The sequence below is a fragment of the Belonocnema kinseyi genome, chromosome 2, assembly GCF_010883055.1.
Source record: "Belonocnema kinseyi isolate 2016_QV_RU_SX_M_011 chromosome 2, B_treatae_v1, whole genome shotgun sequence".
Taxonomy (NCBI): Eukaryota; Metazoa; Arthropoda; class Insecta; order Hymenoptera; family Cynipidae; genus Belonocnema; species Belonocnema kinseyi.
In genome coordinates, this window is record NC_046658.1 from 52,230,433 (window position 1) to 52,254,468 (window position 24,036).

General features: G+C 28.8%; 2 protein-coding genes across 5 annotated transcripts in view; one reads left to right on the plus strand and one right to left on the minus strand.

Moving 5' to 3' along the window:
• LOC117166893 (melanotransferrin) overlaps positions 1 to 9,417 on the minus strand; it is a 28,134-nt gene extending 18,717 nt beyond the window's left edge. The window contains exons 1-5 of the mRNA XM_033351329.1: positions 9,238 to 9,417; positions 6,505 to 6,917; positions 2,166 to 2,283; positions 1,893 to 2,072; positions 1,215 to 1,795 (exon numbers count right to left, since the gene is read on the minus strand). Coding sequence (XP_033207220.1) covers positions 1,215 to 1,795; positions 1,893 to 2,072; positions 2,166 to 2,283; positions 6,505 to 6,917; positions 9,238 to 9,310 — 1,365 coding nt within the window. The 5' untranslated portion in view covers positions 9,311 to 9,417. The remainder of the gene's footprint in view (positions 1 to 1,214; positions 1,796 to 1,892; positions 2,073 to 2,165; positions 2,284 to 6,504; positions 6,918 to 9,237) is intronic.
• A 4,763-nt stretch (positions 9,418 to 14,180) lies between these two features.
• On the plus strand, positions 14,181 to 23,675 carry LOC117167622. 4 transcript variants are annotated; one of them, XM_033352690.1, is made up of 11 exons: positions 14,181 to 14,378; positions 14,445 to 14,839; positions 14,917 to 14,987; positions 15,089 to 15,317; positions 15,382 to 15,507; positions 15,596 to 16,030; positions 16,109 to 16,574; positions 16,666 to 19,606; positions 19,683 to 19,809; positions 19,960 to 20,102; positions 23,203 to 23,675. In XM_033352690.1, exons 1-11 carry the CDS (start codon positions 14,320 to 14,322, stop codon positions 23,356 to 23,358), a joined length of 5,148 nt encoding a protein of 1,715 aa, XP_033208581.1. In that variant the 5' UTR covers positions 14,181 to 14,319; the 3' UTR covers positions 23,359 to 23,675. The 4 variants fall into 4 exon arrangements, with proteins under 4 accessions (XP_033208581.1, XP_033208582.1, XP_033208579.1 ...); XM_033352691.1 differs by having other exon boundaries at positions 15,089 to 15,239; positions 23,174 to 23,675; XM_033352688.1 differs by having other exon boundaries at positions 23,174 to 23,674.
• Positions 23,676 to 24,036: the final 361 nt, after the last annotated feature.

The following is a 24,036-nucleotide window of genomic DNA, read 5'->3' on the forward strand; positions in this document are numbered from 1 at the left end:
CCAAATTAAACATATTTCCTTAAAATCTTCCACATTCATTTTTGATAATTTTGTAAATCTTTCTTAATCTTTTTCAATAATCACTCAAAATGATCTTTTAAAAATAACAATCATTTTTAATTATCATAGGAAATGATTCTAATCTTCTTCTTCAAAATAATATGTGAAATTTAATCAAAAGTTTTAATTATAAATATATCATTTTAAAGTTTAATTTAAAATTGAAAATAGTTTATAAAGTTTCTATCGGGCTTTTACATTTGTATAACTAATAAGAATTTCCAATTCAAATAGTTTACATCATTTTTCACGTTGGAAACTGGAAATTCTAAAATTGTTAACTGATTTCGAATAATCTTGTAAAATTAATTATTATTCACTTTTCAAATCTTAAAGAACGTTTCAATGTTTAAAATCATTATTAATCTATATTCACAGTAGATCAACTAAAAATGTTTTTTTACCTAAAATCTTCGATTTCAAACACTTCTAATTTTTAATGGCTTAAGTCTTTAAGGCTGCATTTTAAAATTCTTTAAAATAAAATGTACATCTAACCATTAAAATCTAAAATAAAAGATTGGTTAAACTGGAAGATTTTTGTCTATAAAATTGCAAAATTTCCATTCCAGCAGCCATCCTGCGATTAGTATTTAAATAAGAATTCTAACCTAACTTTCAGATCCGTTTTTAAATAGTAAATATTTCATTTATAAATTAATAAAAATTTACTTTGAGTTCATTATTGCTTGAAAGTTTATAATCTTTTGAAAATCACAATAAATAAATCAATAATTGTTTTGTTTTTTTTGTTAGAAAAATATTTCTGTAAAAAGATTTTATTTACCTTATAAAATGTAAATCCCATCTACACCCCTTTGTTTCAAATACATATTTATTTTTAGTATCCTATAAATACTTTAAAGTCTACAACAAAAATCGTTAAACACTTTTATGCGCAAATTAAAATGCATCTTTAAAACTATGCCTATTCTTTTTAGCTCGGATTTTTGTCACCAGGCAGCGTAGCGCAGTTTAACCATTCCCAATACTTTTTAAACATTAAAGAAAATATTCAAACTTATTTAAATAAAACGTTCCCTCCGTAGTTACATTATTTTTTTATATTCTTTGAACTTCACTATGGGGAAAAAATATTTAGAAATATGCAGCAACCCTATTACTCAAATAATTTGACAAGAGTATCTACTTACAGAAACTAGAAGGTTATGGTGAACGCCATATTTTGGAGATGATTCGAATAAATTGAAGGTTTCAATTGTTTCAATGGATGGAACTTCTGTTGTTGACAAACCTTCTGGATTCAAAGAACTTTTATTTCTATCATTACGCAAATTGTCCCAAGAACCACTGTAGCTTCGGTCGAATCCGTCGCGACTGTCGTAATTATTGTTATAATTAGTGTTATCATTATTATTGTGATTATCGAATTCATTTCGATTCTCGTAGTTATTGTAGTTGGGATTAAATCCTGAAGGATTAGTACTGTCATAGTTGAACCTATCGAAACCACTTCTGTTGTCGTAGCTATTTTGTCGACCATCCCATCGAGTATTACTGGATTCAGTCGTCGAGTTTGCACCGTCTTTGGTAAATCGACGAGCTGCCATCTCTAAAAATCTCTGATACAACTTTCGTGTGCCTTGTTTCGTGGCTGAAGAAGTTACAATCGCTCGAGATGGAATTTCACCCCAATTGCAGAGTCGGTATTCGTCAATCGGTTTTCGACTTCCATCAGGGCAGAGCAATTCAAAATTTTCTTTTTTTTGTACAGCTAAATATAGAAGAAAAAAGAAAATTACAACTTTCGAAAAGTTTCAAATACAGTAACTCGGCGGTATGCTGAAAAAATGATTCTAATCTGAACTTACTAAATTCGTACAAATTTGCCGTCATTTCTTGTACTGTTGTATGAACCAAAAAAGCAATATCTCCAGCTTCAGTCAAACATCGAAATGCACCTTCGTATCCAGAATAAGGATCTGCATTTGTACATTTGCCCCCAGGTATTTTCCCAATACAGATTTTGCACAGCTGATCAGAATTGTCACCTATGATTGACGTTTATTATTTATAGTTTCTCTCTTTTTACCTGGATAAAATTCTTTAATGACCTCAAATTTTGCAAATGCAATAAAAATTACCTAATGGATTGTATTTATCAATCAACGAATTCGCAGCACAACTTGGACCGAAATATTTGATTGTTGACTTCACGTGGTTGTTGCAGTCAATAATTTCCATTCCGCCTTGCTTCATTAGCTAAAATATAATAACATAAATAAAATAGCTTCCAAGGATTGGTTTAGTTTGAAACAAGGAATATTTTTTAATTTCCGAATTTTCATTTTCACATTCAGTATTGGACACTTTTTCAATTGAAAACGTTTAAAATTAAACAATTTGCAATTTTGACATTTCGAATTACCTATATTTTAATTAAACAATAATTAAATAATCTTGAAATTCATCCTATTACGAATTATATAACTTTTTTTTACATTTTGAGATCCTTCCTCCCCCCTTTTCAGTGTCTTTTCTAAAATAGTATTCACGAGATGTGAAAATTTCAAACAATAAGAATAAAAAATTAATGACTGAATTAAAACATTTACACTTAAAGCATTTAGAAACGACCATTCTAGAATTTTTAACATTTGAAATTAAACACCATTGTAATTTCGAATACAATCGTAATAGTTTTAAGTTCGCAGATATTAAAAGTAAAGAATTTTTATTGGAACGATCATACTTTATCGATTCTTATATTGCCGACCTTTTTACATCAAGCTACAGTCCAAAAGAAATGAGATATCGAGTTTAAAGTTTGGAAAATAAAACAAAAGGACACTCGGCAATTACAACAAAAAATCTTTTTTTATTTATAAACATCAAGGACCAGATAACCTTTCCTGTGTTCATTTTCTTTAATTTTACGCAATAAATACTAGCATTAATAGGGTGTCTACTTGACCGAGAAATTACCAAGAATTTAGTTAATCGAGAAGTGGCCGAAATTTAATTCAGTGACCAGAATTTTTCTCTGGAAAGTACTAACATTAAGAATACTTTTAACAACTTATAAGTGGTTCTATATATTTTATTATTCTATTTCTGAGTTGGAAATGTAAATATCCTAGAAGAATTATATAATTGAAAATTTATATTGATTAATAATAAATTAATTATTACTCAGTCCTTAGTTGGGACAAGGGATTTCAGAAAAAATGATGAATTCTTCTTTGAGACAGGGAATTATATACAAAATCTATCATTCTTGTTGGGACAGGAAATAAATCAAAGTAATTTTTTAAAATCCCGTACAGAATTACAACAATCCTGAAATAAAACAGGGAATATCCGTGAAGAATTATAATTTTTACTGTGGGACGGGAAATTGTATATATAATTTAGATATAATTTTCACTTAACGACAGGCAAATTCTGCAAAAAATAGAGTTTTTATTTGGGATGGGAAAGTTTTTAAATGAATTATAATTCTCAGTTAGAACTGGGAATTTCTATTGAGAATTCTAATTTAAGGTTCTTTCTAAACAGGAAATTTCGTTATGACTCATAATTTTTACCTTCGGTCAGGCACTTTCCGTAAAGAATTATAATTTGACTTGACACAAGAAATTTTCTAGACGAACAGGGAATTTACACAAAATTTTAATTTTGATTTGGAAGAAGGGAATTTAAAAATAAACCTATTCCGAATCATAACTCGTAACAATTTGAAACTTCCCTCTTAAAAATTTTTGAAAAAGCGAGTTACCATATTTCTGAATTATAATAGATAATTTTGTGAATAAACGTTATTTTAATGCGACTTTAAAGGAAACTCCGTAAAGAATTGTAATTTGAGATTTGGAATACGGAATTTTCGTAAAGAATTATAATTGTATACTACTGTTACAAGATTGTCTTTTTCAAATGAGGATTTTAATTCTTGCAAGCAAAAAATCTGATGTTTTAACTCAGAATTATAATTCTTTTCCACAATTCCCTGTACCAAATCAGAAATGCTTCAAATCTTTTAAAATATTTAGAAATCTCCTGAAAGCTCTAAAAAAATCATTTAATAATAAAAATACAAAATTATGTTAAAAATAGTAATTTTGGTGTAAAATGAAATTTTTGAATGTCCATGTTAGTTGAGGTTACTATTCAAAAATTTAATTTTGCGCCAAAATTATAAAATTAAATACTTTTTTCCAGTTTGTGTCCAACAGCCAGAAATTAAAAAATAATTTTTTTTGAAATTATAAACATGTTGAAACCGAAAGATTTTTAAATTATTAAAGAGTTTTAATATTGATTATTTATAAATCAATCTTCTAAAAATTGAATTTTTAGAAGATACAAACGTTTAAACTGATTAATTTTTATCATTCAACATTTTAGTAATAAATATAATTAATGCTATTGAAGTCATAAACGAAGTTCTATTTCGTTTTTTCTTATTTCAGTGTTAATAAGCACCACTAACATAAGTGCATTTTATTGCTAGACTGAGAAAAATGGTTGTTTATTTCAAAGAAACAAGATTTTATTTAATGAAGCCAAAATAATTTGAATCCAATCAAATTTTACTTGGATTAAACAAAATTTCACTTAATTAAACCAAACTCGTTTAAATTGATTTAAATGTTATTTGGATCAAATAAAATTTATTTGTTTGATTTTATTTAAATAAAAAAAGATCATGAGTTCAAATATAAGTTTCTTTTCAATCAAACAAACATTTACATTTTCAACTGGAAAAGATCAATTTTCAACCAAAAATGGAATGGGTGTATTATGTATTTTCAGTTTAAAAATAAATAAATTTTTAACAACAAAAAATAACAAAAAAAAGAATAACGAATTTTCAATAAAATAGACGCACGTTTCAACTGTATAATGAATCTTGAACCAAATGAATGAATTGTTAAAAAAGTAGGTCAACTTTCAATCAAGCAGTTGAATTTACAACCAAAAAAGGTTAATTTTAAACGAAAAAGATTATTTTTCAAACAACAGGAGTTTAATTAAAAAAAAAAAAATTTTATCGAATACAGTTAAATCTTCAACCAAAAAGATTATTTTTTAACTGAATTGATAAACCATGAGAAAATAAATAAGGTTTTAAAAAAGAAGTTGAACTTTCAACCTACCCTATTTAAATTTGTTTTATATTTCACAAGACAGATGAAATTTCTATAAAAAAAGACGAACTTTCAAAGTAAAAAAAAAATTAATCTTCAATTAGATAACTGAATTTGCAACAAAAAGGAATCAATTTTCAATCAACAAAGGAATAGTTAAACTTTTAAATGGCAAAAATAATTTTCACCCATAAAAACTGAATTTGTAACAAAATTGTTCAACCAGATAGTAAAATATTGGATTAGAAAATAAGATTTACCAACAAAAAAATGTAATCGTTGACATTTCAACAAAAAATATTTAATTTTTAAATCAAAAACAGTTCATATTTCAAACCAAAATATTTTAATTTGAAATAAAATAAGAGTTGAATTTCAGTAACAAGATGGATCTTCAGCGAAAAAAGTTTATTTTCTACCAAAAAAAGAACAATTTTCTAGAAAAAACATGAAGTTTCAAACAAATAGATGAATTTTGAACTGAAAAATATCAACTTTTAAGCAAAAATGGAATAGGTGAATTATCATTTTAAAAAAATTAATTTTTAATCAAAAAGAATAACGAATTTTCAAATTACGAGTTAAATTATCAACATAAGTTTTTAATTAAAATTGTGAATTATTAACACCAAAAAACTTAATTTTCTAACCAAGTAGTTTAATTTCTTAACAAATTAGTTTAATTTTCTACCGAAAAAGATTAATTATTGATGAACTAGTTGAATCCTTAACCAAATAACGGAATTTTTATCTGAGAAAGATAACTTTTTTTACAAACAAAAAAAAATTTCAACTAAACATATATATTTTCACCTAAAACAATAAGCCAATATAAAAAAAAGTTAACTGTTTAAATTTTTAATGAAAAAAATTAATTCTCCACGATAAATGTAATAGTGGATATTTCAATAAAATTATATTTTAATTTTAAATCAAATACAGTTGAAATCAACCAAAATCTTAATTTTGAACCAAGAAGATTTATTTTCTACCATTAAAGACAAATTTTTTTATCGGTAATCTCCACTGACAGAACCATTAACTTTAAATGATTTGAACAAAGTAATATTGAGTGACATCAGTAGATTTAACTAATTAAATCAATCATTTTTAATGATTTAATTATAATTTAGAACAAAAATTACTAATTTATTGTAGCAGACAAATCAGTCACTTCTATTGGCTGATCGGTTCAGACAGCAAAATTGACTGATTCATCTGTTAAAATGGCTGTTTTGTCAGTTGAAATGAATAAATTGTCAGTCAAAGCAAGCTTGATTAATTTAATTAATCAAATTTTGACTGATTTAAATTTAAAGTGAATTTTACATACCATATGAATCGGCATGACCCATCCAGCCAATGTACCAACACCAGCAAAACAGGCTTTTTTGCCTCTCAGGTCATGTAAGGTTGCAACATCCGGTAAAGAATTCTTCTTCACCACTGCAACCGCGAATTGATAATTTAATCTTTCGCTGTATACTTCTCTCATAATTGGAACCAAACTGTGGTATCTTCCAGCTATGAAAACTTCTCCTGCATCCAGAGTAGTCAGCTGCACTTTTTCTTGATCGAGAAGAGTCATGCATTCTTCCTTGTTAAATGCTTGAATGCAGTTCAGTGAAATATAATAGGATTTGAAATAACTGCTTTCTCTATCAATTGCTTTTGAAAAAGCTCGGCATTTTTGCAGTTCTCCATCTGAGACAGTGCACCATGTCGCTGTGTTGTTCAACAATTGCGCTGCGAGAAGGTGAAAAGTTTTTAAATCACGTTTACATAATCAGGGGGTCTACTCAAATCGTGCAAAAAAATTTTCCCTCTCAATGATAGGTTTTTCCAGATATCTCAAGATTAGTCCAGATATCATTTTCCATGTTATGAAGTGACTAAAGTATTTCGCATTTTTTTAACCAACGACCCGGAATATGTATATATAATTTCGCGAGTTTATTTAAAACAATGTTTTTTTTTCATTTCTTGTATATATATATAAATGTGTAAAAATAGTAATATTCGTACGCAAAATGCAATAACTGTTTTTGCGTTTCTGAAAGTGACTTTATTTAAGGATAAGTTATTTCCTAATGGTACAAGATTTATAAGAATTAATTACTTTAATTTAAAAAGCCTCGAAAAATTATATCAGAAGATATTCTTAAACATCTCATTACCATCGAATAATTTTAAAAAATGATACAATTAATCATTTCTTGAATTTTTTATCAATTTCATGAACTATAATAATAGATCAAAGAAAATTTTATTTTATCTTCTTATACTTAAAATTCAGTGCATATTTAACGTATTCATATTTTGAGTGAAAGATATTTTGCAGATGAGTAGAAACCTAGTAGGAATGAGGACAACAAGGATATTTTTTACAAAAATAGGAGGATATATTCTTTTGTGTAAAACTAATGCGAATTATATATTAAATATAATTTATAAAGCTAAAAGTTATTATCATTTCAAGTAAGCATATTGCACTTTTAAAAGGATAAATGAATTTTCAACTAGAATGATGAATCATGAACTGGAACAGTAGAACTTTCAACTAAGAAGATGAATTTTCAAATAAGAAGATTAAATTACTGTCAAAAAAGGCAAATTGTCAATAATATACATAATATATCAACCAAAAAAGAGCTACATTTTCGAACAGAACTTAAATAGATAAATTTCCAGTTACGAAAATTAATGTTCAACCAAAGATATGAATTTTCAACTAAAATGGTGGAACATTTCACTCGATTTTTCTCAATGTTCAGTTAAAAAGATTAATCTTTAACCTGAAGAAAAACCAATTTTTTAATAAAATAGTTAAATTTCCAACAGGAATAGGTTAAGTTTTTTTGTATTAGAATGACGATTCTTCAACAAAAAAGTGAATTTTAATAAAAGTGTTCAACTTTTAAACAATTTAGTTGAATTTTCAACCACAAAGATTAATTTTCAACAAAAATTATTGATGTTCAACTGGAAGATTTGAAGTTAGTTTCAACAAAAAAGATGAATTACCAACTCAAAGGATTTCTTTTCTAACAAAAATACAAATTTTTAAGAAAATACATGAAGTTCCAATCAAAAAAGGATAAATTTTCAATTAAAAAAAAAACAATCTTCAACCCAATAGATTAACTTAAAATCAAGTAATTGTATTTTAAACCGAAAAAATACCAGTTTTCTACAAAAATTAGAAAAGTAAAATGTTCTGTTCAAATAATTTATGTCAAACAAATAGAAGCAAATTTTCAACTGAATAGTTAAATCCAGTAATATGAAACTACTTTTACAATTTAAAAAAAAATTGTTATTCACTTTATCTGGCATTTTCAGGTTTTCCAGGTGAGTAGATAACCTGATAGTCTTTTGCTTAATTTAAGTAACTTAACAAAGTTGGCCATAAGTGAAATATATTTTTTTAAATTACTTTTTAACTTACAACTATTGAAAACAAGAAAAAATTAAATAATTATTGGCTTGTATTACAAAAACTGTAAGATGATTGTTAAAGTAAAGTTTTTAAAACCTTATTAATTGTATAAAAACGAATTGCTAAAAAAATATATTAAACAAAATATTTTTTTTTAATTGTGAACGTAAGCATTTTCCTCAGCAATGAGAATGAATCACTTGTAAATTATGTTGTACACCTTGCTCACGCCCATTCATAAATATGGCAGCTACTCAAAATAAATGTCAGCCAATTTTAACCACAAAATTAAAAAGAAACTTGGAAAATTCCTTCGTAATTTTTTTATTTCACTTAACAGAAAGTATGTAAAAAATGCATAATGTAAATAAAATTTAATATTTTAGACGAAAAAAAAAAGAAAACGAATCTTCATGTGATATTACATTTACTCTAAAGAATTAAGCATTCATTGAAGAAATTTAAAAACAAAATTAATTTTACTCTTGAAGATTACAATTAACTTATTATCTTGAGTATCATGCATTTTTATGTAATAAAAACAATTTTCTGCTCACAAATGAGGTCGCAGCAATGTGTTACTCCAAATGTTTTGGTGCACCTTAATTTATGTGAGAGTAAAATTACCTGTAACATTGTGCAGAAAGGCGATAAAAATCCACAAAACGCATGCACCTCCGGAATTCCAATTACACTGCATGTTTTAAAACTATTTTATACACAAAAATCGCCAAAAAGGCAGGTATCAACGAATAAACGACAACGCCCAACGTTAATTCCAATGCAGGCTATACAGTATTCACTAACGATGACTCTAACGCTAATAGTACACAGACGGCAGAAGCAGGCATAGCAGCCGTTCGTAACGTTGCGTGACGTAGCTGTAGTGTCCGCTGGGTGGCCATTGAACGAATTTACACCACTCGGCGAAAGAGCATAAAAGAGTGATACTATATGGAAATATCGAAAATATTGATATTTTATATAAACATCATTTACTTTCCCAATATATATATATATATATATATATATTTCAATATGGCATATCAATATTTTTTCTCTTTTCTCTTACGTTCTCACTCTTTCACAGTTTTAATATTTTAAATATCGAAGCATAAATATATTAGGAATAGCTGCCATGAGTCTTTCGTGAAGATGGTGTAAACTCACTCACGATGCCATTAACCAATAGAACCCCAGCTATATATATATAACCGTAAACCACCGCCGTAGCAAAGAATTTATATGCCTGGGGCATATACCTATACGAACAGGTTGTTGGATCGTCCTGAATATTCAGCTGGCGCTATTGAGTCACGTGACCAGTAGCAAATGTAGAGTTCTTTAATTCCGGAAAAATTAAGTTCGGGTTATATAAGCAAGAATATGCCAGAATTTAGGAGTATTCAAAAGAATTTATGATTTAAAAAAATATTTTTATTGTTTACGTTATTTGAATGGTTGAATATAAATTATTTACTAGCTCAGACATGACATATATGTAGCTTATGCATATTTATGGAAATGTAAAATGTGCAAAACATTAGCTTGTTAATTAATTAGGTCTGTTGGAATCAAAGAGTCTATAACCTCAAAATTCAATTCCCCCACTTTCCTTAATAAATAAATACTATAGTATTTACATTATATTTAGGCTTAAAATAATTATTAAATATCAAGCGCTACGCCTTTTTTAAATATTTGTAGCTTTATATCAACAGGATATTTCATTCTGGTATTTATTTAGTAAAATATTTTTCTATAGTGCGCGGTTAGAATCCATATTATATCCAATTATGTAGACAAATATTATTTTACACTAAAGTCATTCTAATATATTATTAATATAGTATTTTGTGACAAAAGATTTCTCATATACTAAAAATTAATAAACGTTTTGTAAAATAATTGTAAACAATATTGTAATCTCTTAATAGGCATAACAAAAAAGTTAATATTTTGATGAGAGCATTTCATTGAAAGATAGTTTTACGTTACAATTTTTTCAACTTCTTAAACAATATATATTTCATTCTGTAAGTTGCGGATTAAGCCAATTAATTCTACGACATAAACTGCATAAAGTCCATGTGTTGGGTTTTTTTTACCCATTTATCATGTATTATTAATAAATACTCCGAAATTCAAATATTTTTAAAACATTCCTTGTTGCTCCTAATCAGAGGCGCCAACCCCGGGGGCAGGTCGGGCGACTGCCCGACCTGTTTTGATGGGGGGGGGGGTCCCCGAAAATTGGGAAATATATTGTGTAAATAAATTAACTACTAATGCACTAAAAATAAGGAAAAATAATCAAGTATAGAAAGTGAAATAAAACAGAACGTGCACAAATCCATAATTCGCACGATTAAATTTATATTTGTCAACAGGTTCGCGAATATAACATATGAGACCTCCAATTCGTAAGTATATTTGAATTTTTAAAAGTATAAAAAAGAATGCTTCTAATATATCCCTTTGCTGTATGCCAGCATAAATAAAACGGGTACAAAAAATTCCATTTGGAGAAAAAGTAGATCAGAGTTAAATAACTAATCATTTTTTCAAATTGGCAATTATAAGTGATGCAAGAACGTATCCTGATTAATTTGGTCGATTACAACAAATATATCGTAGAAAAAGATTGATTAATAAATTTTACCTAAACAGTTTTTTATAAGTCCCATAGAAATTGGTCTAACTTATCAGCAGGCCAGCCATGTGCTCGAATCCATACATAAATTTTCAACCTATAATATGAATTTTAATTATTTTTAAATTTTCAGATCACTTTCCAGTCATTTAAACATTTGTCTTATTCCGATCTCCATATTTTTCAATATTATAATAATAAAAACTAAATAATGAATAAGCGCTGTTTCCTAATGTTTTAAAAACATTGAAAGTTTTTCAAAAATTTGTAAAAAGACTTAGGATATTCTCGATGCATCCTCCCACCACTGTAGGAAAGCTTTACCCCTCAGTAGAAGTTTATACTCCTCGGGGTTAGTAGCTCTGAGTAGAACCTTAAGTAATTTTCGAATAACTGATCAAAATAAGTAATTCAAGTCCTAACAATTTGAGTGTTTAATATTGATGCGAAATAGTATATCAGAGTTTTAATTTTTATTTTTTTGCAATGTAAATTGATCTCTTATACCTTTTGATTGCTGAGGGAAAAATAATGGACCCAATGGATAGGGTCCATTTTTGCCCTATTTTGTTAATATCTTCGTGAAAACTAATTTTTCTATATAAGTGTATTTGAAAGATAGTTTTTATTTGTTAAGAACTATTCAATGACATAATAAAATAATTGAAATTATTATTCATCAGGAAGATAACACAAGAATAAAATTTTGTCCCATGCATTTGGTACATTGTTTCCTCCCTCAGAGTTCAACGAAGCTCTAATAAGTTCTCTATAAAGTTCAACGAAGCTCTAATACGAAGTGTAAAATGTAAATGGTGTAAATCTTTCAGAAGTGGGAATAGGCACTAGGTCAATCTGAAAAAACACTTTTGAAAGAAACAACAATGCATTTCTAGAGTCATGGAGACTTCCAGCCTAATATACGAAAATTGGAATTCATCTTTCTCCCCGAAATGCAAGATTTTCTAAAACATTCCTTATTGGTCCTAGGAAGCTGTGTACAACTTTTATAAGTGAGAGCAGCAAAACTAGGTTAATATGTATAGAATTACATTCAGAGAGAAAAAAATATATGTTCAGAGCCATAGATACTTACAGCCTAATGTACAAAAATTGGAATTATCTCTCTCTGCGAAATTCAAAATTATCTAAAAATATTTCCAGTTTGCCCTGGGAAGTTAAAAATCCTCGAAAATTTGAAGTAAAAACTAGGCAAATCTGAAGAAACACGTTTAAAAAGAAAAATATTCATTTAGAGAGCAATACAGATTTATAGCCCAAAATAGAAAAATTGGAATTTTTCTCTCACACCGAAATAAAAAATTTCCTAAAACAATCCCTGTTAAACCTGCGAAGTTGTAAATTTATCAGAATAAGCAGGAGAAGATTTCTAAACCCCGTTGAAAAAATGGGTTTTCCGACTAGCCCACAATTCTAAATTTTCTAAACAAGAGTCAAATTAAAATTTGAATTTGAAATTCAAAAGCCACTCTGCATGAAATTTATATTTTAACTTAACCAGAATATTACTTGAAAGTAAATTCCATCGGATTAATGAACTTCTTAATTAACGTTCTTTCATTTAAATAATATTAATAATAACATGTGTGCAGCACGCACATATTATTCTATTAAGTTGAAAAATAAGTTCATCAGGTGTTTTTGTAGATAATTGATAGTTATTTATTGCATATACAAAACAAAGTTTAATCATAATTACATAATTTCCATTTCTCTCTATGACCTCTTGTTATCTTTTTGTCAACTTTATCATACCGTGTTCGTAAAAAATCTAGGGTTTTTCGACGAAAAACCGATTTAGGTGATTTTTTACCCCCTCCTCATCAGTGAAGGTTTTTCCATTCAGGGAATTTGGTAAGGATTAGAATAAATGGAAATCAGAGGGTGTTAAGTCAGATGAATATGGAGGATGAGACCAAACATCATAGCATATGTTTAAGTTATTTTAATGGTAGATTTAAAAAATATTTAGTTTCAAATTCTCGGTGTTTTCTAGCTATAAATCATGTTGAAATCTGGTGCTTAACTCATCGCCAAATGAAGCTAAAAATAACCATTTCTGTGCTTGCTGACATATTTTATCAGATGCAACACGTGAAATCCCAAATATATCCATCTGCACGCAGCTCCTTTTCGAATTTTGAAAATGTAACCGTTATCCTTAAAGTATGATAGTATTATAGAGTTATTCGTTTTTTAAAATTAAAATCTAGAAAATAATTGTAAATATTCTTCAAGTTTATTATAGCCAAAATATTTTAAACAAAAAAATTAATCTGCAATTTCGCAAATTATGATTATGTCGCCAAACTTATTGTAACTTTTAAGGGGCTTCAATAACATTTTATTATATTAAATATTCATCCATTATTAAAATTAAGTATTTATTATTTCTTTTATTTGAGAAGGTTTACAATTGATTACTTCAAATTTAAACAATTTAAATTAGATTAAACACATAATCAAATCGAAACACTAAAAAATAAAAAATTTTAACTAGCTTTCTAAGTAAGGATAGATCAGATTTCTCAATCAATAATCCAATCTAGTGGCGAGTTAACAAAAATAACAGATACTCTTCGTAAAGTCGATTTTCTTCAACAAAAGTATTAAATAAACCCCTCATATCCTGCGTCTTCATACTTTATTAAATAAATTTAAAACAATTTACACTCAGAGATATGCGTATGTGTGCGTATTTTCAAAAATGGAAGTTTAATATTAATGTAAAATAAATTTTCTTTGTAGGGCCCGTTTTCAAAAAATGAACTACCAAATTATTTCAAAAGGTCATCTTTGCATTCATCATAGCAGTGATTAGAAAAACGAATTTAAAAGAAAAAAAAACAAATAAGAATCAAAACTAGACACCTACAGAACCTACAAATTCGGTGAAGGTTACTCAGTCAACTTTTACAAATTCAATATGGGAACATAAATCTTTAACTAAAAAAATGTATCATTTTAAAATTTCTCGAAATTTGTACAATATGATTTTTTTAAACTCTTTATTATATTTTTGAAATTAAATAAACATGTCTAAGACTTCTATAAGATCCAGAAATTCCATTCAGTCACTCATTCGTCAGAAAAAGTAAGCAATTATCCAAACATGTATTAAAAAATTCCTATTTTGTTAAAATCTTGTGTGATCGCCTAGAAAGAAAAAGGAAACAACTGGTAACAAGAATTTTGAATTTTGTTGTGCTACTGGCGACTACGATCCATTGGCTAGGTATGATCAACGGAATCCACCCTTCAAGTCTTCTTTAACAGCAATAACTTCGATTCACGAATGTCCTGTACTGAAAATAAGAACACATTTTGTTGAACATAATTGTCCAACTTCAACAAAGAAAGGATATAAAATCCAACCAGGATCCGCAACAGATCTAGCGCAATGGACTACTGAAAAAAAACACACTTCTGCTCCTGGTACTTTACTAAAATACCTAGAAGATGAAGTTGATTTTTCCATATTCAAAAATACGCAAGAAAAAAAACAGGCATACGAAGAAGAAGGGAAGAAGAATATTATATTAGGAAAAAAGAAAGGTTGTGAGACCTTCCACTTGTAACACTTTTAAAATAACTTAATGTAACTTCAATTTTGAATTAGAATATGCTTTTAGTTAAAGCGGAAGTAATAAAACATAATAAATCACCGTTGCCTCGTTGGTATCAAGATTATTCGAATGAGCAGGTATTTTTAGGAAAGATGTACCTCTTAATAATTCGAAAGAACATCTTTATATTAGACCAATAAGTTTTTTTCTTCACCAGCTAACAATATTTTATAAATAGATGAAGCACTTAATGATACTTAAAGAAGCATTGTGTGCTGATTATGAAGAAAATTCTACATACAGAACACAACAAATTCTTCTAGCTATTGGAATAATTTCTGCTGTTTTTAAACTTTCACCGAATATAATTACAAACTTACAACAAAAAAGTAACCGAAGGCCTGTTGATTTTTTACGTGAAACTTACAAGATTAAAACTGGAGTAGATTTTGAAGATGAAGGCTACAGTTTGTCTTATTTTGTTTATTTATTTATTTATTTTACATTTTATACTGATTTTTTATATTTCAGAAAACAGGTATAATTGCAATGAGAGATTAATATTATCTGGAATTGCTTTTCTAACCCTGCCAGAAACGATTATCGAATTAAATGAAAGACTGCCGTCTATTGAAACTCCAGAATATCCTCCCAAACGTAAGTATTGTATAATTACCAGCTAATATTTCTGATAAGTATAAACTATGTTAAATTAAGGGAAATTACATAACACTGAACATTTCAGCTCTACTGCCTCATGAGTATCCTGAGAAAATGGACTGTCCTTACAAAGAAAAATTATTTCAACCTCCAGATTTTCGACTGTATCGAGTAGAACTGTATAAATGGCGCAAAAAAATGGAACTGATACCGAAACCAAAAGTAATTTTGCCACCCCAAAAAAAGACTTCTGTATGTTATGAAAATCCTGTATTAAATAAGGAAAATGAAAAAAAAATCGATCGAGACTTTAAAGAAATAAGTTTTCATAATAATGAAGAAAAATTGATGCAAAAAAATAAAAATGAGAAATATTTCTTAAAAAAGAATAGCAACAAAGAAGAAGCGAAACAAAAGGATGAAAACCATAATGAAAATTCAAAATCTAACAAAGAACAGTTCGGCTTTTCATTATCTGGTTTGGGCGATGGTGCTGGGCCTGTTCAATATAAAATATGTGGTACTTTATACATGAATAATAATTTAATCATAAGATAAAATAACTTACCTTTTCTATTTAAAAACTAAATTCCTACAGGTACTTTAGACCCATTAGAGCGAAACCTCAAATATTGGCTTGGCGAAAAAGATCTTCACTACGTAATATCTGGCATAATGAATGAAGACGAACCACCTCAAGGTCCTGTGACTTACGAATTGACTGGTCTCGCCAAAGTCACACCAAACAACAGCAACGACGATTTTTTTGCAAAACTAAAACTTGGTGATGGTCCAAAGAAAATTTACCCCCATGGAAGGCAATATCTGTCGAAAAATTGGCTAGAATGGTTGCAAAATGTAGATGAAGAATTCCTTAAAGCCGAAAAGAAAGCTAACAAACTAATTGAGAGTGTCCAAGCTACTATGAGACTTGTAGTTCCTGGTCCAACTTGTGACAGTTGCTGTGCCTGTAGACAAACTAAAAAATCTAATTTGAAGAAGCATACTACTAAAACGCCACATATGATTATAGATTCAATTGCTGAAGACGACAATAACAAAAGGTAGTATCTTAAACAAATGGGTAAATTAGTTCAAAGGTCCCAATTAAAAATAATAAACAAAATAAATGCAAACTTTAAATAAATTACTCAGGTATATAGTCGGTTCTATGTCGATGCAGTCAGCACCACCGAGTTTAGCCGAATCAACAGTGAATCTACTAGAAGTAGTCGCTTCTCATGATAAGATCTCCAAAAATCTGCTCATAAATGGAATTACAAATGATGATGGCCAAACTATTTACTACATATCCGGTGTAACAAAGGACATTGAACACATTCCAGAAGAAAAGATTAAAGAAGTTATTCCAAAGTCTATTAAAAATGTACCACCATGTGCTTGTGCTATAGACAAAATATTCAATGAAGGTTTAGACCAAGAACCAAGTAATGACAACATTCCGGTAGCAAAAGATGGTACATGCTGTGGGAAAACATATAGACCTAAAGATGGTCCTGCTTATTCTTGTAAACAATATCCAAACGACAAGTCTTGTAAACGAAACCCATTTTTTAAGAGCTTGCAGGAACACAAGAAAAATGCGAAAATGCAAAAAGTTCATAAAGATTTATGTCCGCCCACAGAACAAAACATGTGCAGTCTTCCAGATTTTCAACCCCGTGTAGACTTAGATGGAATGGCTGATTGTGAAGGACCTTGGGAAACTAAAGTTCCACAACCAGAACCTCCAAAGAAGGATGATGAAGACAAAGAAGAAATTGATGAAGAAGAGGATGGAATTTTTCATGAAGAATCAGTCTGGAATAAATGTGGCGAAGAGATCGATTGGGACGCAAGACGAACAGCACCTTCTGTTAAAGAAGTACAAAGTATCTACGAAAAGGGTTTGAGCCTCACTCAACCTCAAACCCTAACTTCTCAAACTTTGCAAAAATACAAAAATTATCCTGAAACAGAACCCAAACAAAAAAGGGATAAACGGGATGAACGAAATAAGGAAAGTGAAAAATCTACTAAACAAATAATTGCAAAAAAAGGTTATGAAAATAAGAAATTAATTGTGATTAAAAATAAGGAGGATTCGAAACGGCCCATAAATTATCGAGTTCTCCAACAATCTCTTGTAGACAATCGAGAGACAAACGGAGATGGTAAAAGTAAATTTAATAGATCCATCGAGCAAAATGTAGATAAAAATATTAAAAGTAAGCGACTCGTCAAGAGTGCAAAGAAACCTCCCACTGCAAGAAGGAATGTAAAAATAGATACTTCCAAGGATAATAGGAAGCGAGGCATGCACAAATTAACAAGTTTAACTAATAGCTACAAGAAACTATCAGCTTTAAAAAAACCTAAATCACCGAAAGAATCGCCTCAAAATTATATGAAAAAGACTGAAAATCTCGCGAAGCATACCACCAGTTTCGTAATTCAATCAAAATACGAGAAATTACAACAATTAAAAGATGATATGCAACAATTTAAAAATCTTCCTGTGATGAAAATTCAAACTGTAGTTATTCCAGAACAAAAGTCTGAATCTTGCAAACGAGATACGAAATATGAAGATGGATGTTTGGCAATGCAATATTTGCCTGGACGCGAGGACAAAATTTTAAACAAAGAAGGACCTTTCGGTTGGAGAACGGAATCGGAACAAAAGCTAGAACCTCAAAAAACGTTAATTTATCTTACAGAGGCAACTTACCCCATAGAAAATGTTTCAGTTAGACCCGGAGGTAAAGCTTGTGATTGTCGAGAAAACAGAAACAAGAAAAAAATCTTGAAATATAGCATCGGCGGTTCACTAAACAAGGTAGAGGAAAAAACAAAAAAAGTTCAGAATGTAACACAAATAATAGAAGGGCTTACCTACATAACTCCTCCCCCTAGTCCTCGAAGAAGCGATGAATATATTCCTGAATACGAATTGTACGAATCACCTTATCATACGTGTCAGAGAAAAAACACAGATGATGCTCTGAAGCTCACGGAAAAATTTCTGGGTACTCAAAGTCTCATGTCGAAAAACCTTGGAAACAAAATTTCATGTAGTTGTGGTTCTGAAGATATATCAAATGAAATTTATTCAAGTGAGAAACAGAAAGAAATATTGGAAAAGGAATTGTCATCAGAAAATGCTACCAATGAATGGCATAGGGCTTTGACGGATGCCGGTTTGATGGACTTTCTTGCTGGAAACAAAAATGATATTCCTTGCTGGGTCAAGTGTTCTCAGTTTTCGAAATCTGGTTGTTCCGATAATATTAGAAAATTGCAAGTAAAAAAACCAGTTTGTGAATGTAAATACGAGAGGAAGATTGTTCAAAGAAATGAGGCGAAGCAGAAATGGTTAGAGCGACAAGAAAGATTAAAATCTTACAAAAAGACCCCATTCACGAATATTGGTGGAATATCGAGACCTATGGAGGCAGATAAAAGATTTATTATATCCGGTGTGAAGAGAATTCCCATTAAGGAAGGAGATGACGAGGTGAAATATTGTGTGAGTGGAGTTGCAGAAAATTATAAGATGGGACATGTGCAGTATCTTATTGATGGAGTGCACATGCAAACTCCACTTGTAACACCAAAACCAAGTGAGAAACAAGTTTCTGGTATTTGTGCGCATAAGCACTGGTCTGTAACAGAATTACCAAAAAGTATGACTTCTTTTGATATGGAAGAAGTCGAAAATTGGCAAGGGATAAAAGAAAATCAGTTGAATGATAAACCTAAAAGACTTAATGATGCTACAAAATGTAAGAAATTAGCAAACATGAAAGAAGTGTCTAATTTCAAAAGGAATTTTCAAGTCGAAGACGAGATAACAAATAATAAGAAAAATAAATTTTTAAAGACTAAGCGCAGAAAAATGGATGATGTAAATTATAAAAATGTAACGCAGGAGTCTTCGAATCCCCGTTATAGAAATCTAAACAAGTCGGAAGCACAAAGCCTTTTGCAAAACCAGGACCCAGAGCCGGAACAATTAGTTTCTAAAGTTGAAGTTAAGCAGAAAAAAGTTAAAAAATATGTTGATGATAAATTGGCTTTGAGTGAAATAGTAGAAGTAAGTTAATAAATTTAGATTAAATTTGGCAAATTAGAAATTATTGCACTGAATATCAATTTATTATAATATCTAGAATAAACTTAGAGAAATGGCCACTGAAGGGTTTATATTTGCGAAATTGCCAAGGTGTTACAAAATGCCTCAAATAAAATATTGGATAATGTACAGGAAAGGTGCATTATTGACAGACGAAAATAAAGGTGAGCAAATATTTATAACGGAAATTTAATGACAGTTGTTTCAATATTTAAAAAACGACTATATTTTATGCGATACCATATGAAGGGGGGGCATAACTGGTAAAAATTATTCTGGATAAGAAATTGATTTATTAACACTGAATTTCACAGAAAAAATAATGAAACACAGTCTGAAATCATGGAGAAACTTAGAGGCAATTAAATATCGAAATATCAAACCACCACCAATGGATCTAACAGGACTTCAAATGCAAAACTTAAATTTTAACAAAGCAGTCGAATTAAAAAATCAGGTAGTCAAATTTGAAATAAATTGTGTAAATGAATCAATACTTATTATGAAAATATAGGTTTAAATTGAAAGTCAGTTAAATTGAAAGAAAGGACCCCGCACAAATTGTACGTGAAAAAAGCCTTTCGATAAAATTTTGTCATTACACCTTTTGCTCAAAATCACCTGAAGCATCAGAAACCCGAATACTTGACCGAACTTTAAACGATGAAAGGCCTTTTTCATACATTTTGAGAGGGGTCCTTTAAATGGATAAAATCATAATAAAAAATATTAGCAATGTGTATAATAAATAATATATAATCAAAGTCAAATTTCATCTATTGAAGATGAAATCATTTTCCAATATAGATTTCATATTTTTCTTTATGTTTCTGATCGAATTTCTTGTCCAGTTTCGAAAATTTTTTAATTGTTCAAAATTGACAAAATGGCCGCGGTTTCTCTGAAAATATTAAAAATTATATTTACTCGAAAACATAATTTTTTTCAAGATCAGCCCTAATGTATGTTTATAGAGTATATTCTATAATGCACTGTGCGCGCTCCTACGATAAAAGTGAGATTTTTTTTAGCTGCAAATCTCGCGTCATTTTCAACTTTTTGTTGTTGTTTAAAATATGAATAAAACCCTGTTCAATTTATTTTTCTTCAACAATACAATTTTATAGTATCATAAAGAATTAAGGAGAACCTGACTTACCAGCTTAAAAAACTATCACACCAACATTCTTTCCATTGAAGTCGATATTTTTGAAATAGTAAGAGTATCTAATAATCGGGAAACCTGGGAAATAGTCCTGAAATTAAATATAAGCGATGGAAACCGGGAATTAACTAGGAATACAAATTCGAGCAGGGAATATCATTTAAAGTTTTGGAAAATGTGAATTTTGAATGGTTTGAAGAGTATAAGCAAATTTTCTTAAGGTTTCTGCGAAAATTGAAAACCCTTTTTTATTATGGAAAATTAACTTTAAAAGAATATTTCCAAACATTTCAAAAGATTGTGAAAGTGATGAAAAAATATCATTATGTTAAAAGATCATTAGAAGGCTAAGAAACTGATAAAATTTTTTTTGACTGTTAGGAAAAATTCAAATAATTTAGAAACATATTTAGAAGACTTACAAGTTTTGAAAAGATGAAAAATCAATTTAAATTTTTTAATATTTGAAAAAAAAAAAATTAACACAATATACGTTTTTACAGATTTTAAAGGTTTCTTAAGAATTTTTCAAGGTTTCAAGTAAACAAACAAAAACTATTTAGGTTCCTGGGAAAATTTTACATGGTTTTCTATTTATTTTTTATTTCTAAAAGTTTTTTAAAAAGCTGCAAAACTTTAAGGCAGTTTTTTAATTTGTGATTTTTTAAAAAAAAGTTTCTCTTGTTATAGAAATTTCACCTTTTTGGTTAAAAATGCAATTATCCCGTTTAAGAATAATTTGTTGAGTTGAGGATTCAACTATTTTGTTCACAATTCATGCGTTTGGTTGAATTTATTCGTAATTTGTTGAAAATAGTTTATTTTTTGTTGTTGAAAATTACACTATTTTCTTAAACATTTTTTGTTTTTTGGTGTGAGAACTCATTTTTTACCTCAAAATTTAATTATTGCATTTTTGTTCAAAAATGGATATTTTTGTAGTAAAAATGCATGTACTTTATTGAAAGTTCGTCTATTTTGGTAGAAAATTAACGTTCTAGTTGCAAATTCTTCTTTATGGTAGAAAATTCAATTACTTGATATAAGATTATTATTATTTTTATTTAACAAATTATATTTTCAAATTAAAATATCAACTTTTTGGTTAAAAATTAGCCTTATTGCATGAATTTGATTTGAATATTTGATCCAAACCAAAAACCTTCTTTAGTTAAAATATCGACCGTTACATTTTTCGTTGAGAACAGGGCCGTAGCCAGCCGTTGGACCCGACGGGCCTGCGCCCCCACCCCCGAAATTCCACAATCCTAACATTTTCTTATAGGCGTGAAAAAATCTAAACTATAACTACGTTTGCCCCCCCCCCTGAACCAAATTTCTGGTTACGAACTTGACCTTTAGGTTAGGACACTAAACAAGTGTACCAAAGGCCAATCTAATAGATTGATTTTTTCAAAAGTCATCGCGCACACAGATAGACATATACGGACAGACAAAATCATAAAAACCAGTTTTTCGGATTCAGGGGGTTTTAAAACATGGACATTTGACAAAAATTGGGGGGGGGGGTAATTTTACACAAATATAATACCTTCTCTGATGAGAATGTAAAAATAGAAAAAAAAGTTTCTTTAACATTTTCCTGTCAAAAGTTGCATTTACACAATTATGAATTATTTAAACAAGGAATATGAAACCAAAAATGAAATGATCTGCTCTTCACATTCATAAACTAGGCCAAGTCAATCAGAAATATCATTCATTCGCGATACCACGAGATAATTAATTGTTTAAACAATATTAGGTATCTTGAAAAAATTAATGTTCCTTCTAAAATTTTGATACTTGTTTAAAAAACTAGCAAAAAAGTAAGAATTTGTAGTATTTTCCGTTACAGAATTGGATTAAAGCAAAAATAAATGTCTTACAAAATAAGCAAACAATTTAAATAAAATAATACAATTTCTCTTAATTTTGTGACATTATAAGGAAATAAAATTGTTCGAATGGAGAAAAATTGTTTAAAAAATGAAAAATTAATTTAAAAATACATAAAATCTTATAAGTTATTTGTTCATTTTCATGATTTGGACGAAATTAAAAAAATGTGTTTTTTCTCCACGTTATTCTTATGGGGGGTGGGCGACACCTGCTAATATTTTATTTAAAACACGTATTCCTTTTCTTTGTCAGGGATCTAACAAAATGGCGGGCAAGGGGGGGGGGGTGATACCGTATATGAAATTCGAAACTTTTTTTGGGCCACTTTATTGAGCATAGACTGTCTGCCCGATTTGAAATACATAATTTCGGTTGTGTCCATTTTTTGTCATTAATAATTTTTAAAGCATTTAATCATTTGCGCAGATTTTAAATTATGCACATAACAATGCAATTTTCAGATTGCTGCAAAAAAAGATCTTTTTTTTAGTCATGTACGTCAGGATCGAGTAAAAAAATCAGCAGCATTGTGGAATACAATGGAATTTGGAAGATTTCCCAGTTTATCATTCAAAGAAACTTATTTCACTTATTTACCTGCAAAAGAGGCGGATGGACATCTTTTGGAAACTTATTAGATATTTAATATTCTGTTAATTTCTTAAATCTGTCAAAAAATATGAATTTTTGTTGTTTGTCACATATTTAAAAAAATCATGCACAATAAGTTTTAAGCACAATAAATGTATAATGTTTTAAAAATCGAATTAAACACCTGTTTAAAATTTGTTTGCTGCTTAACGAAAAAATGCAGGTGGATTCACACGTATAATTAGAAGTGTCATTTTTTGAAAATCGTTATTAAAAGACACGTGTAAAATATACCGCAATTTGAAGGTGTAAATCTATGTGCAACAGTGTTACTAAAAAGTGACGTTATTTGTAACTTTTAGGGTAACTTAGTTACTTTTTTCAAAAGTAACTTGTAACGTAACTCAGTTACGATTTTTGCAGTAACTTTTAACTCAATTTTAGTTACTTTACAGTTACTTTGTGTACTTTGTATTCCAATTTCCAAAAATATATTACTGTTCCCTTGACGAAATATCTGTCTAGTTTTTTATTTACTAAACCAATCTCTGTTTTTTTTTAAATAATATTTTGATGAATTATTAATATTTTTATTGTAATAATATAATAATAATAAATAATTGTATTAATCTTGTATTAATTATTTTTATTTTTAAATTAAAAAATTAAAGAAGAGAAAAAGTAACTTGAAGTTACTTTAACTAGTTACTCAAAAAAAAGTAACTTACCCAAC

Bases quoted from the DNA above. Each gene is read 5' to 3' on its own strand.
- LOC117167622 (XM_033352688.1), top strand. From the start codon at position 14,320: ATGTCTAAGACTTCTATAAGATCCAGAAATTCCATTCAGTCACTCATT. The intron at 14,988-15,088 runs GTATTTTTAGGA...TTTTATAAATAG, and splicing joins AAGATTATTCGAATGAGCAG to ATGAAGCACTTAATGATACT. The intron at 15,318-15,381 runs GTTTGTCTTATT...TTTATATTTCAG, and splicing joins TTTTGAAGATGAAGGCTACA to AAAACAGGTATAATTGCAAT.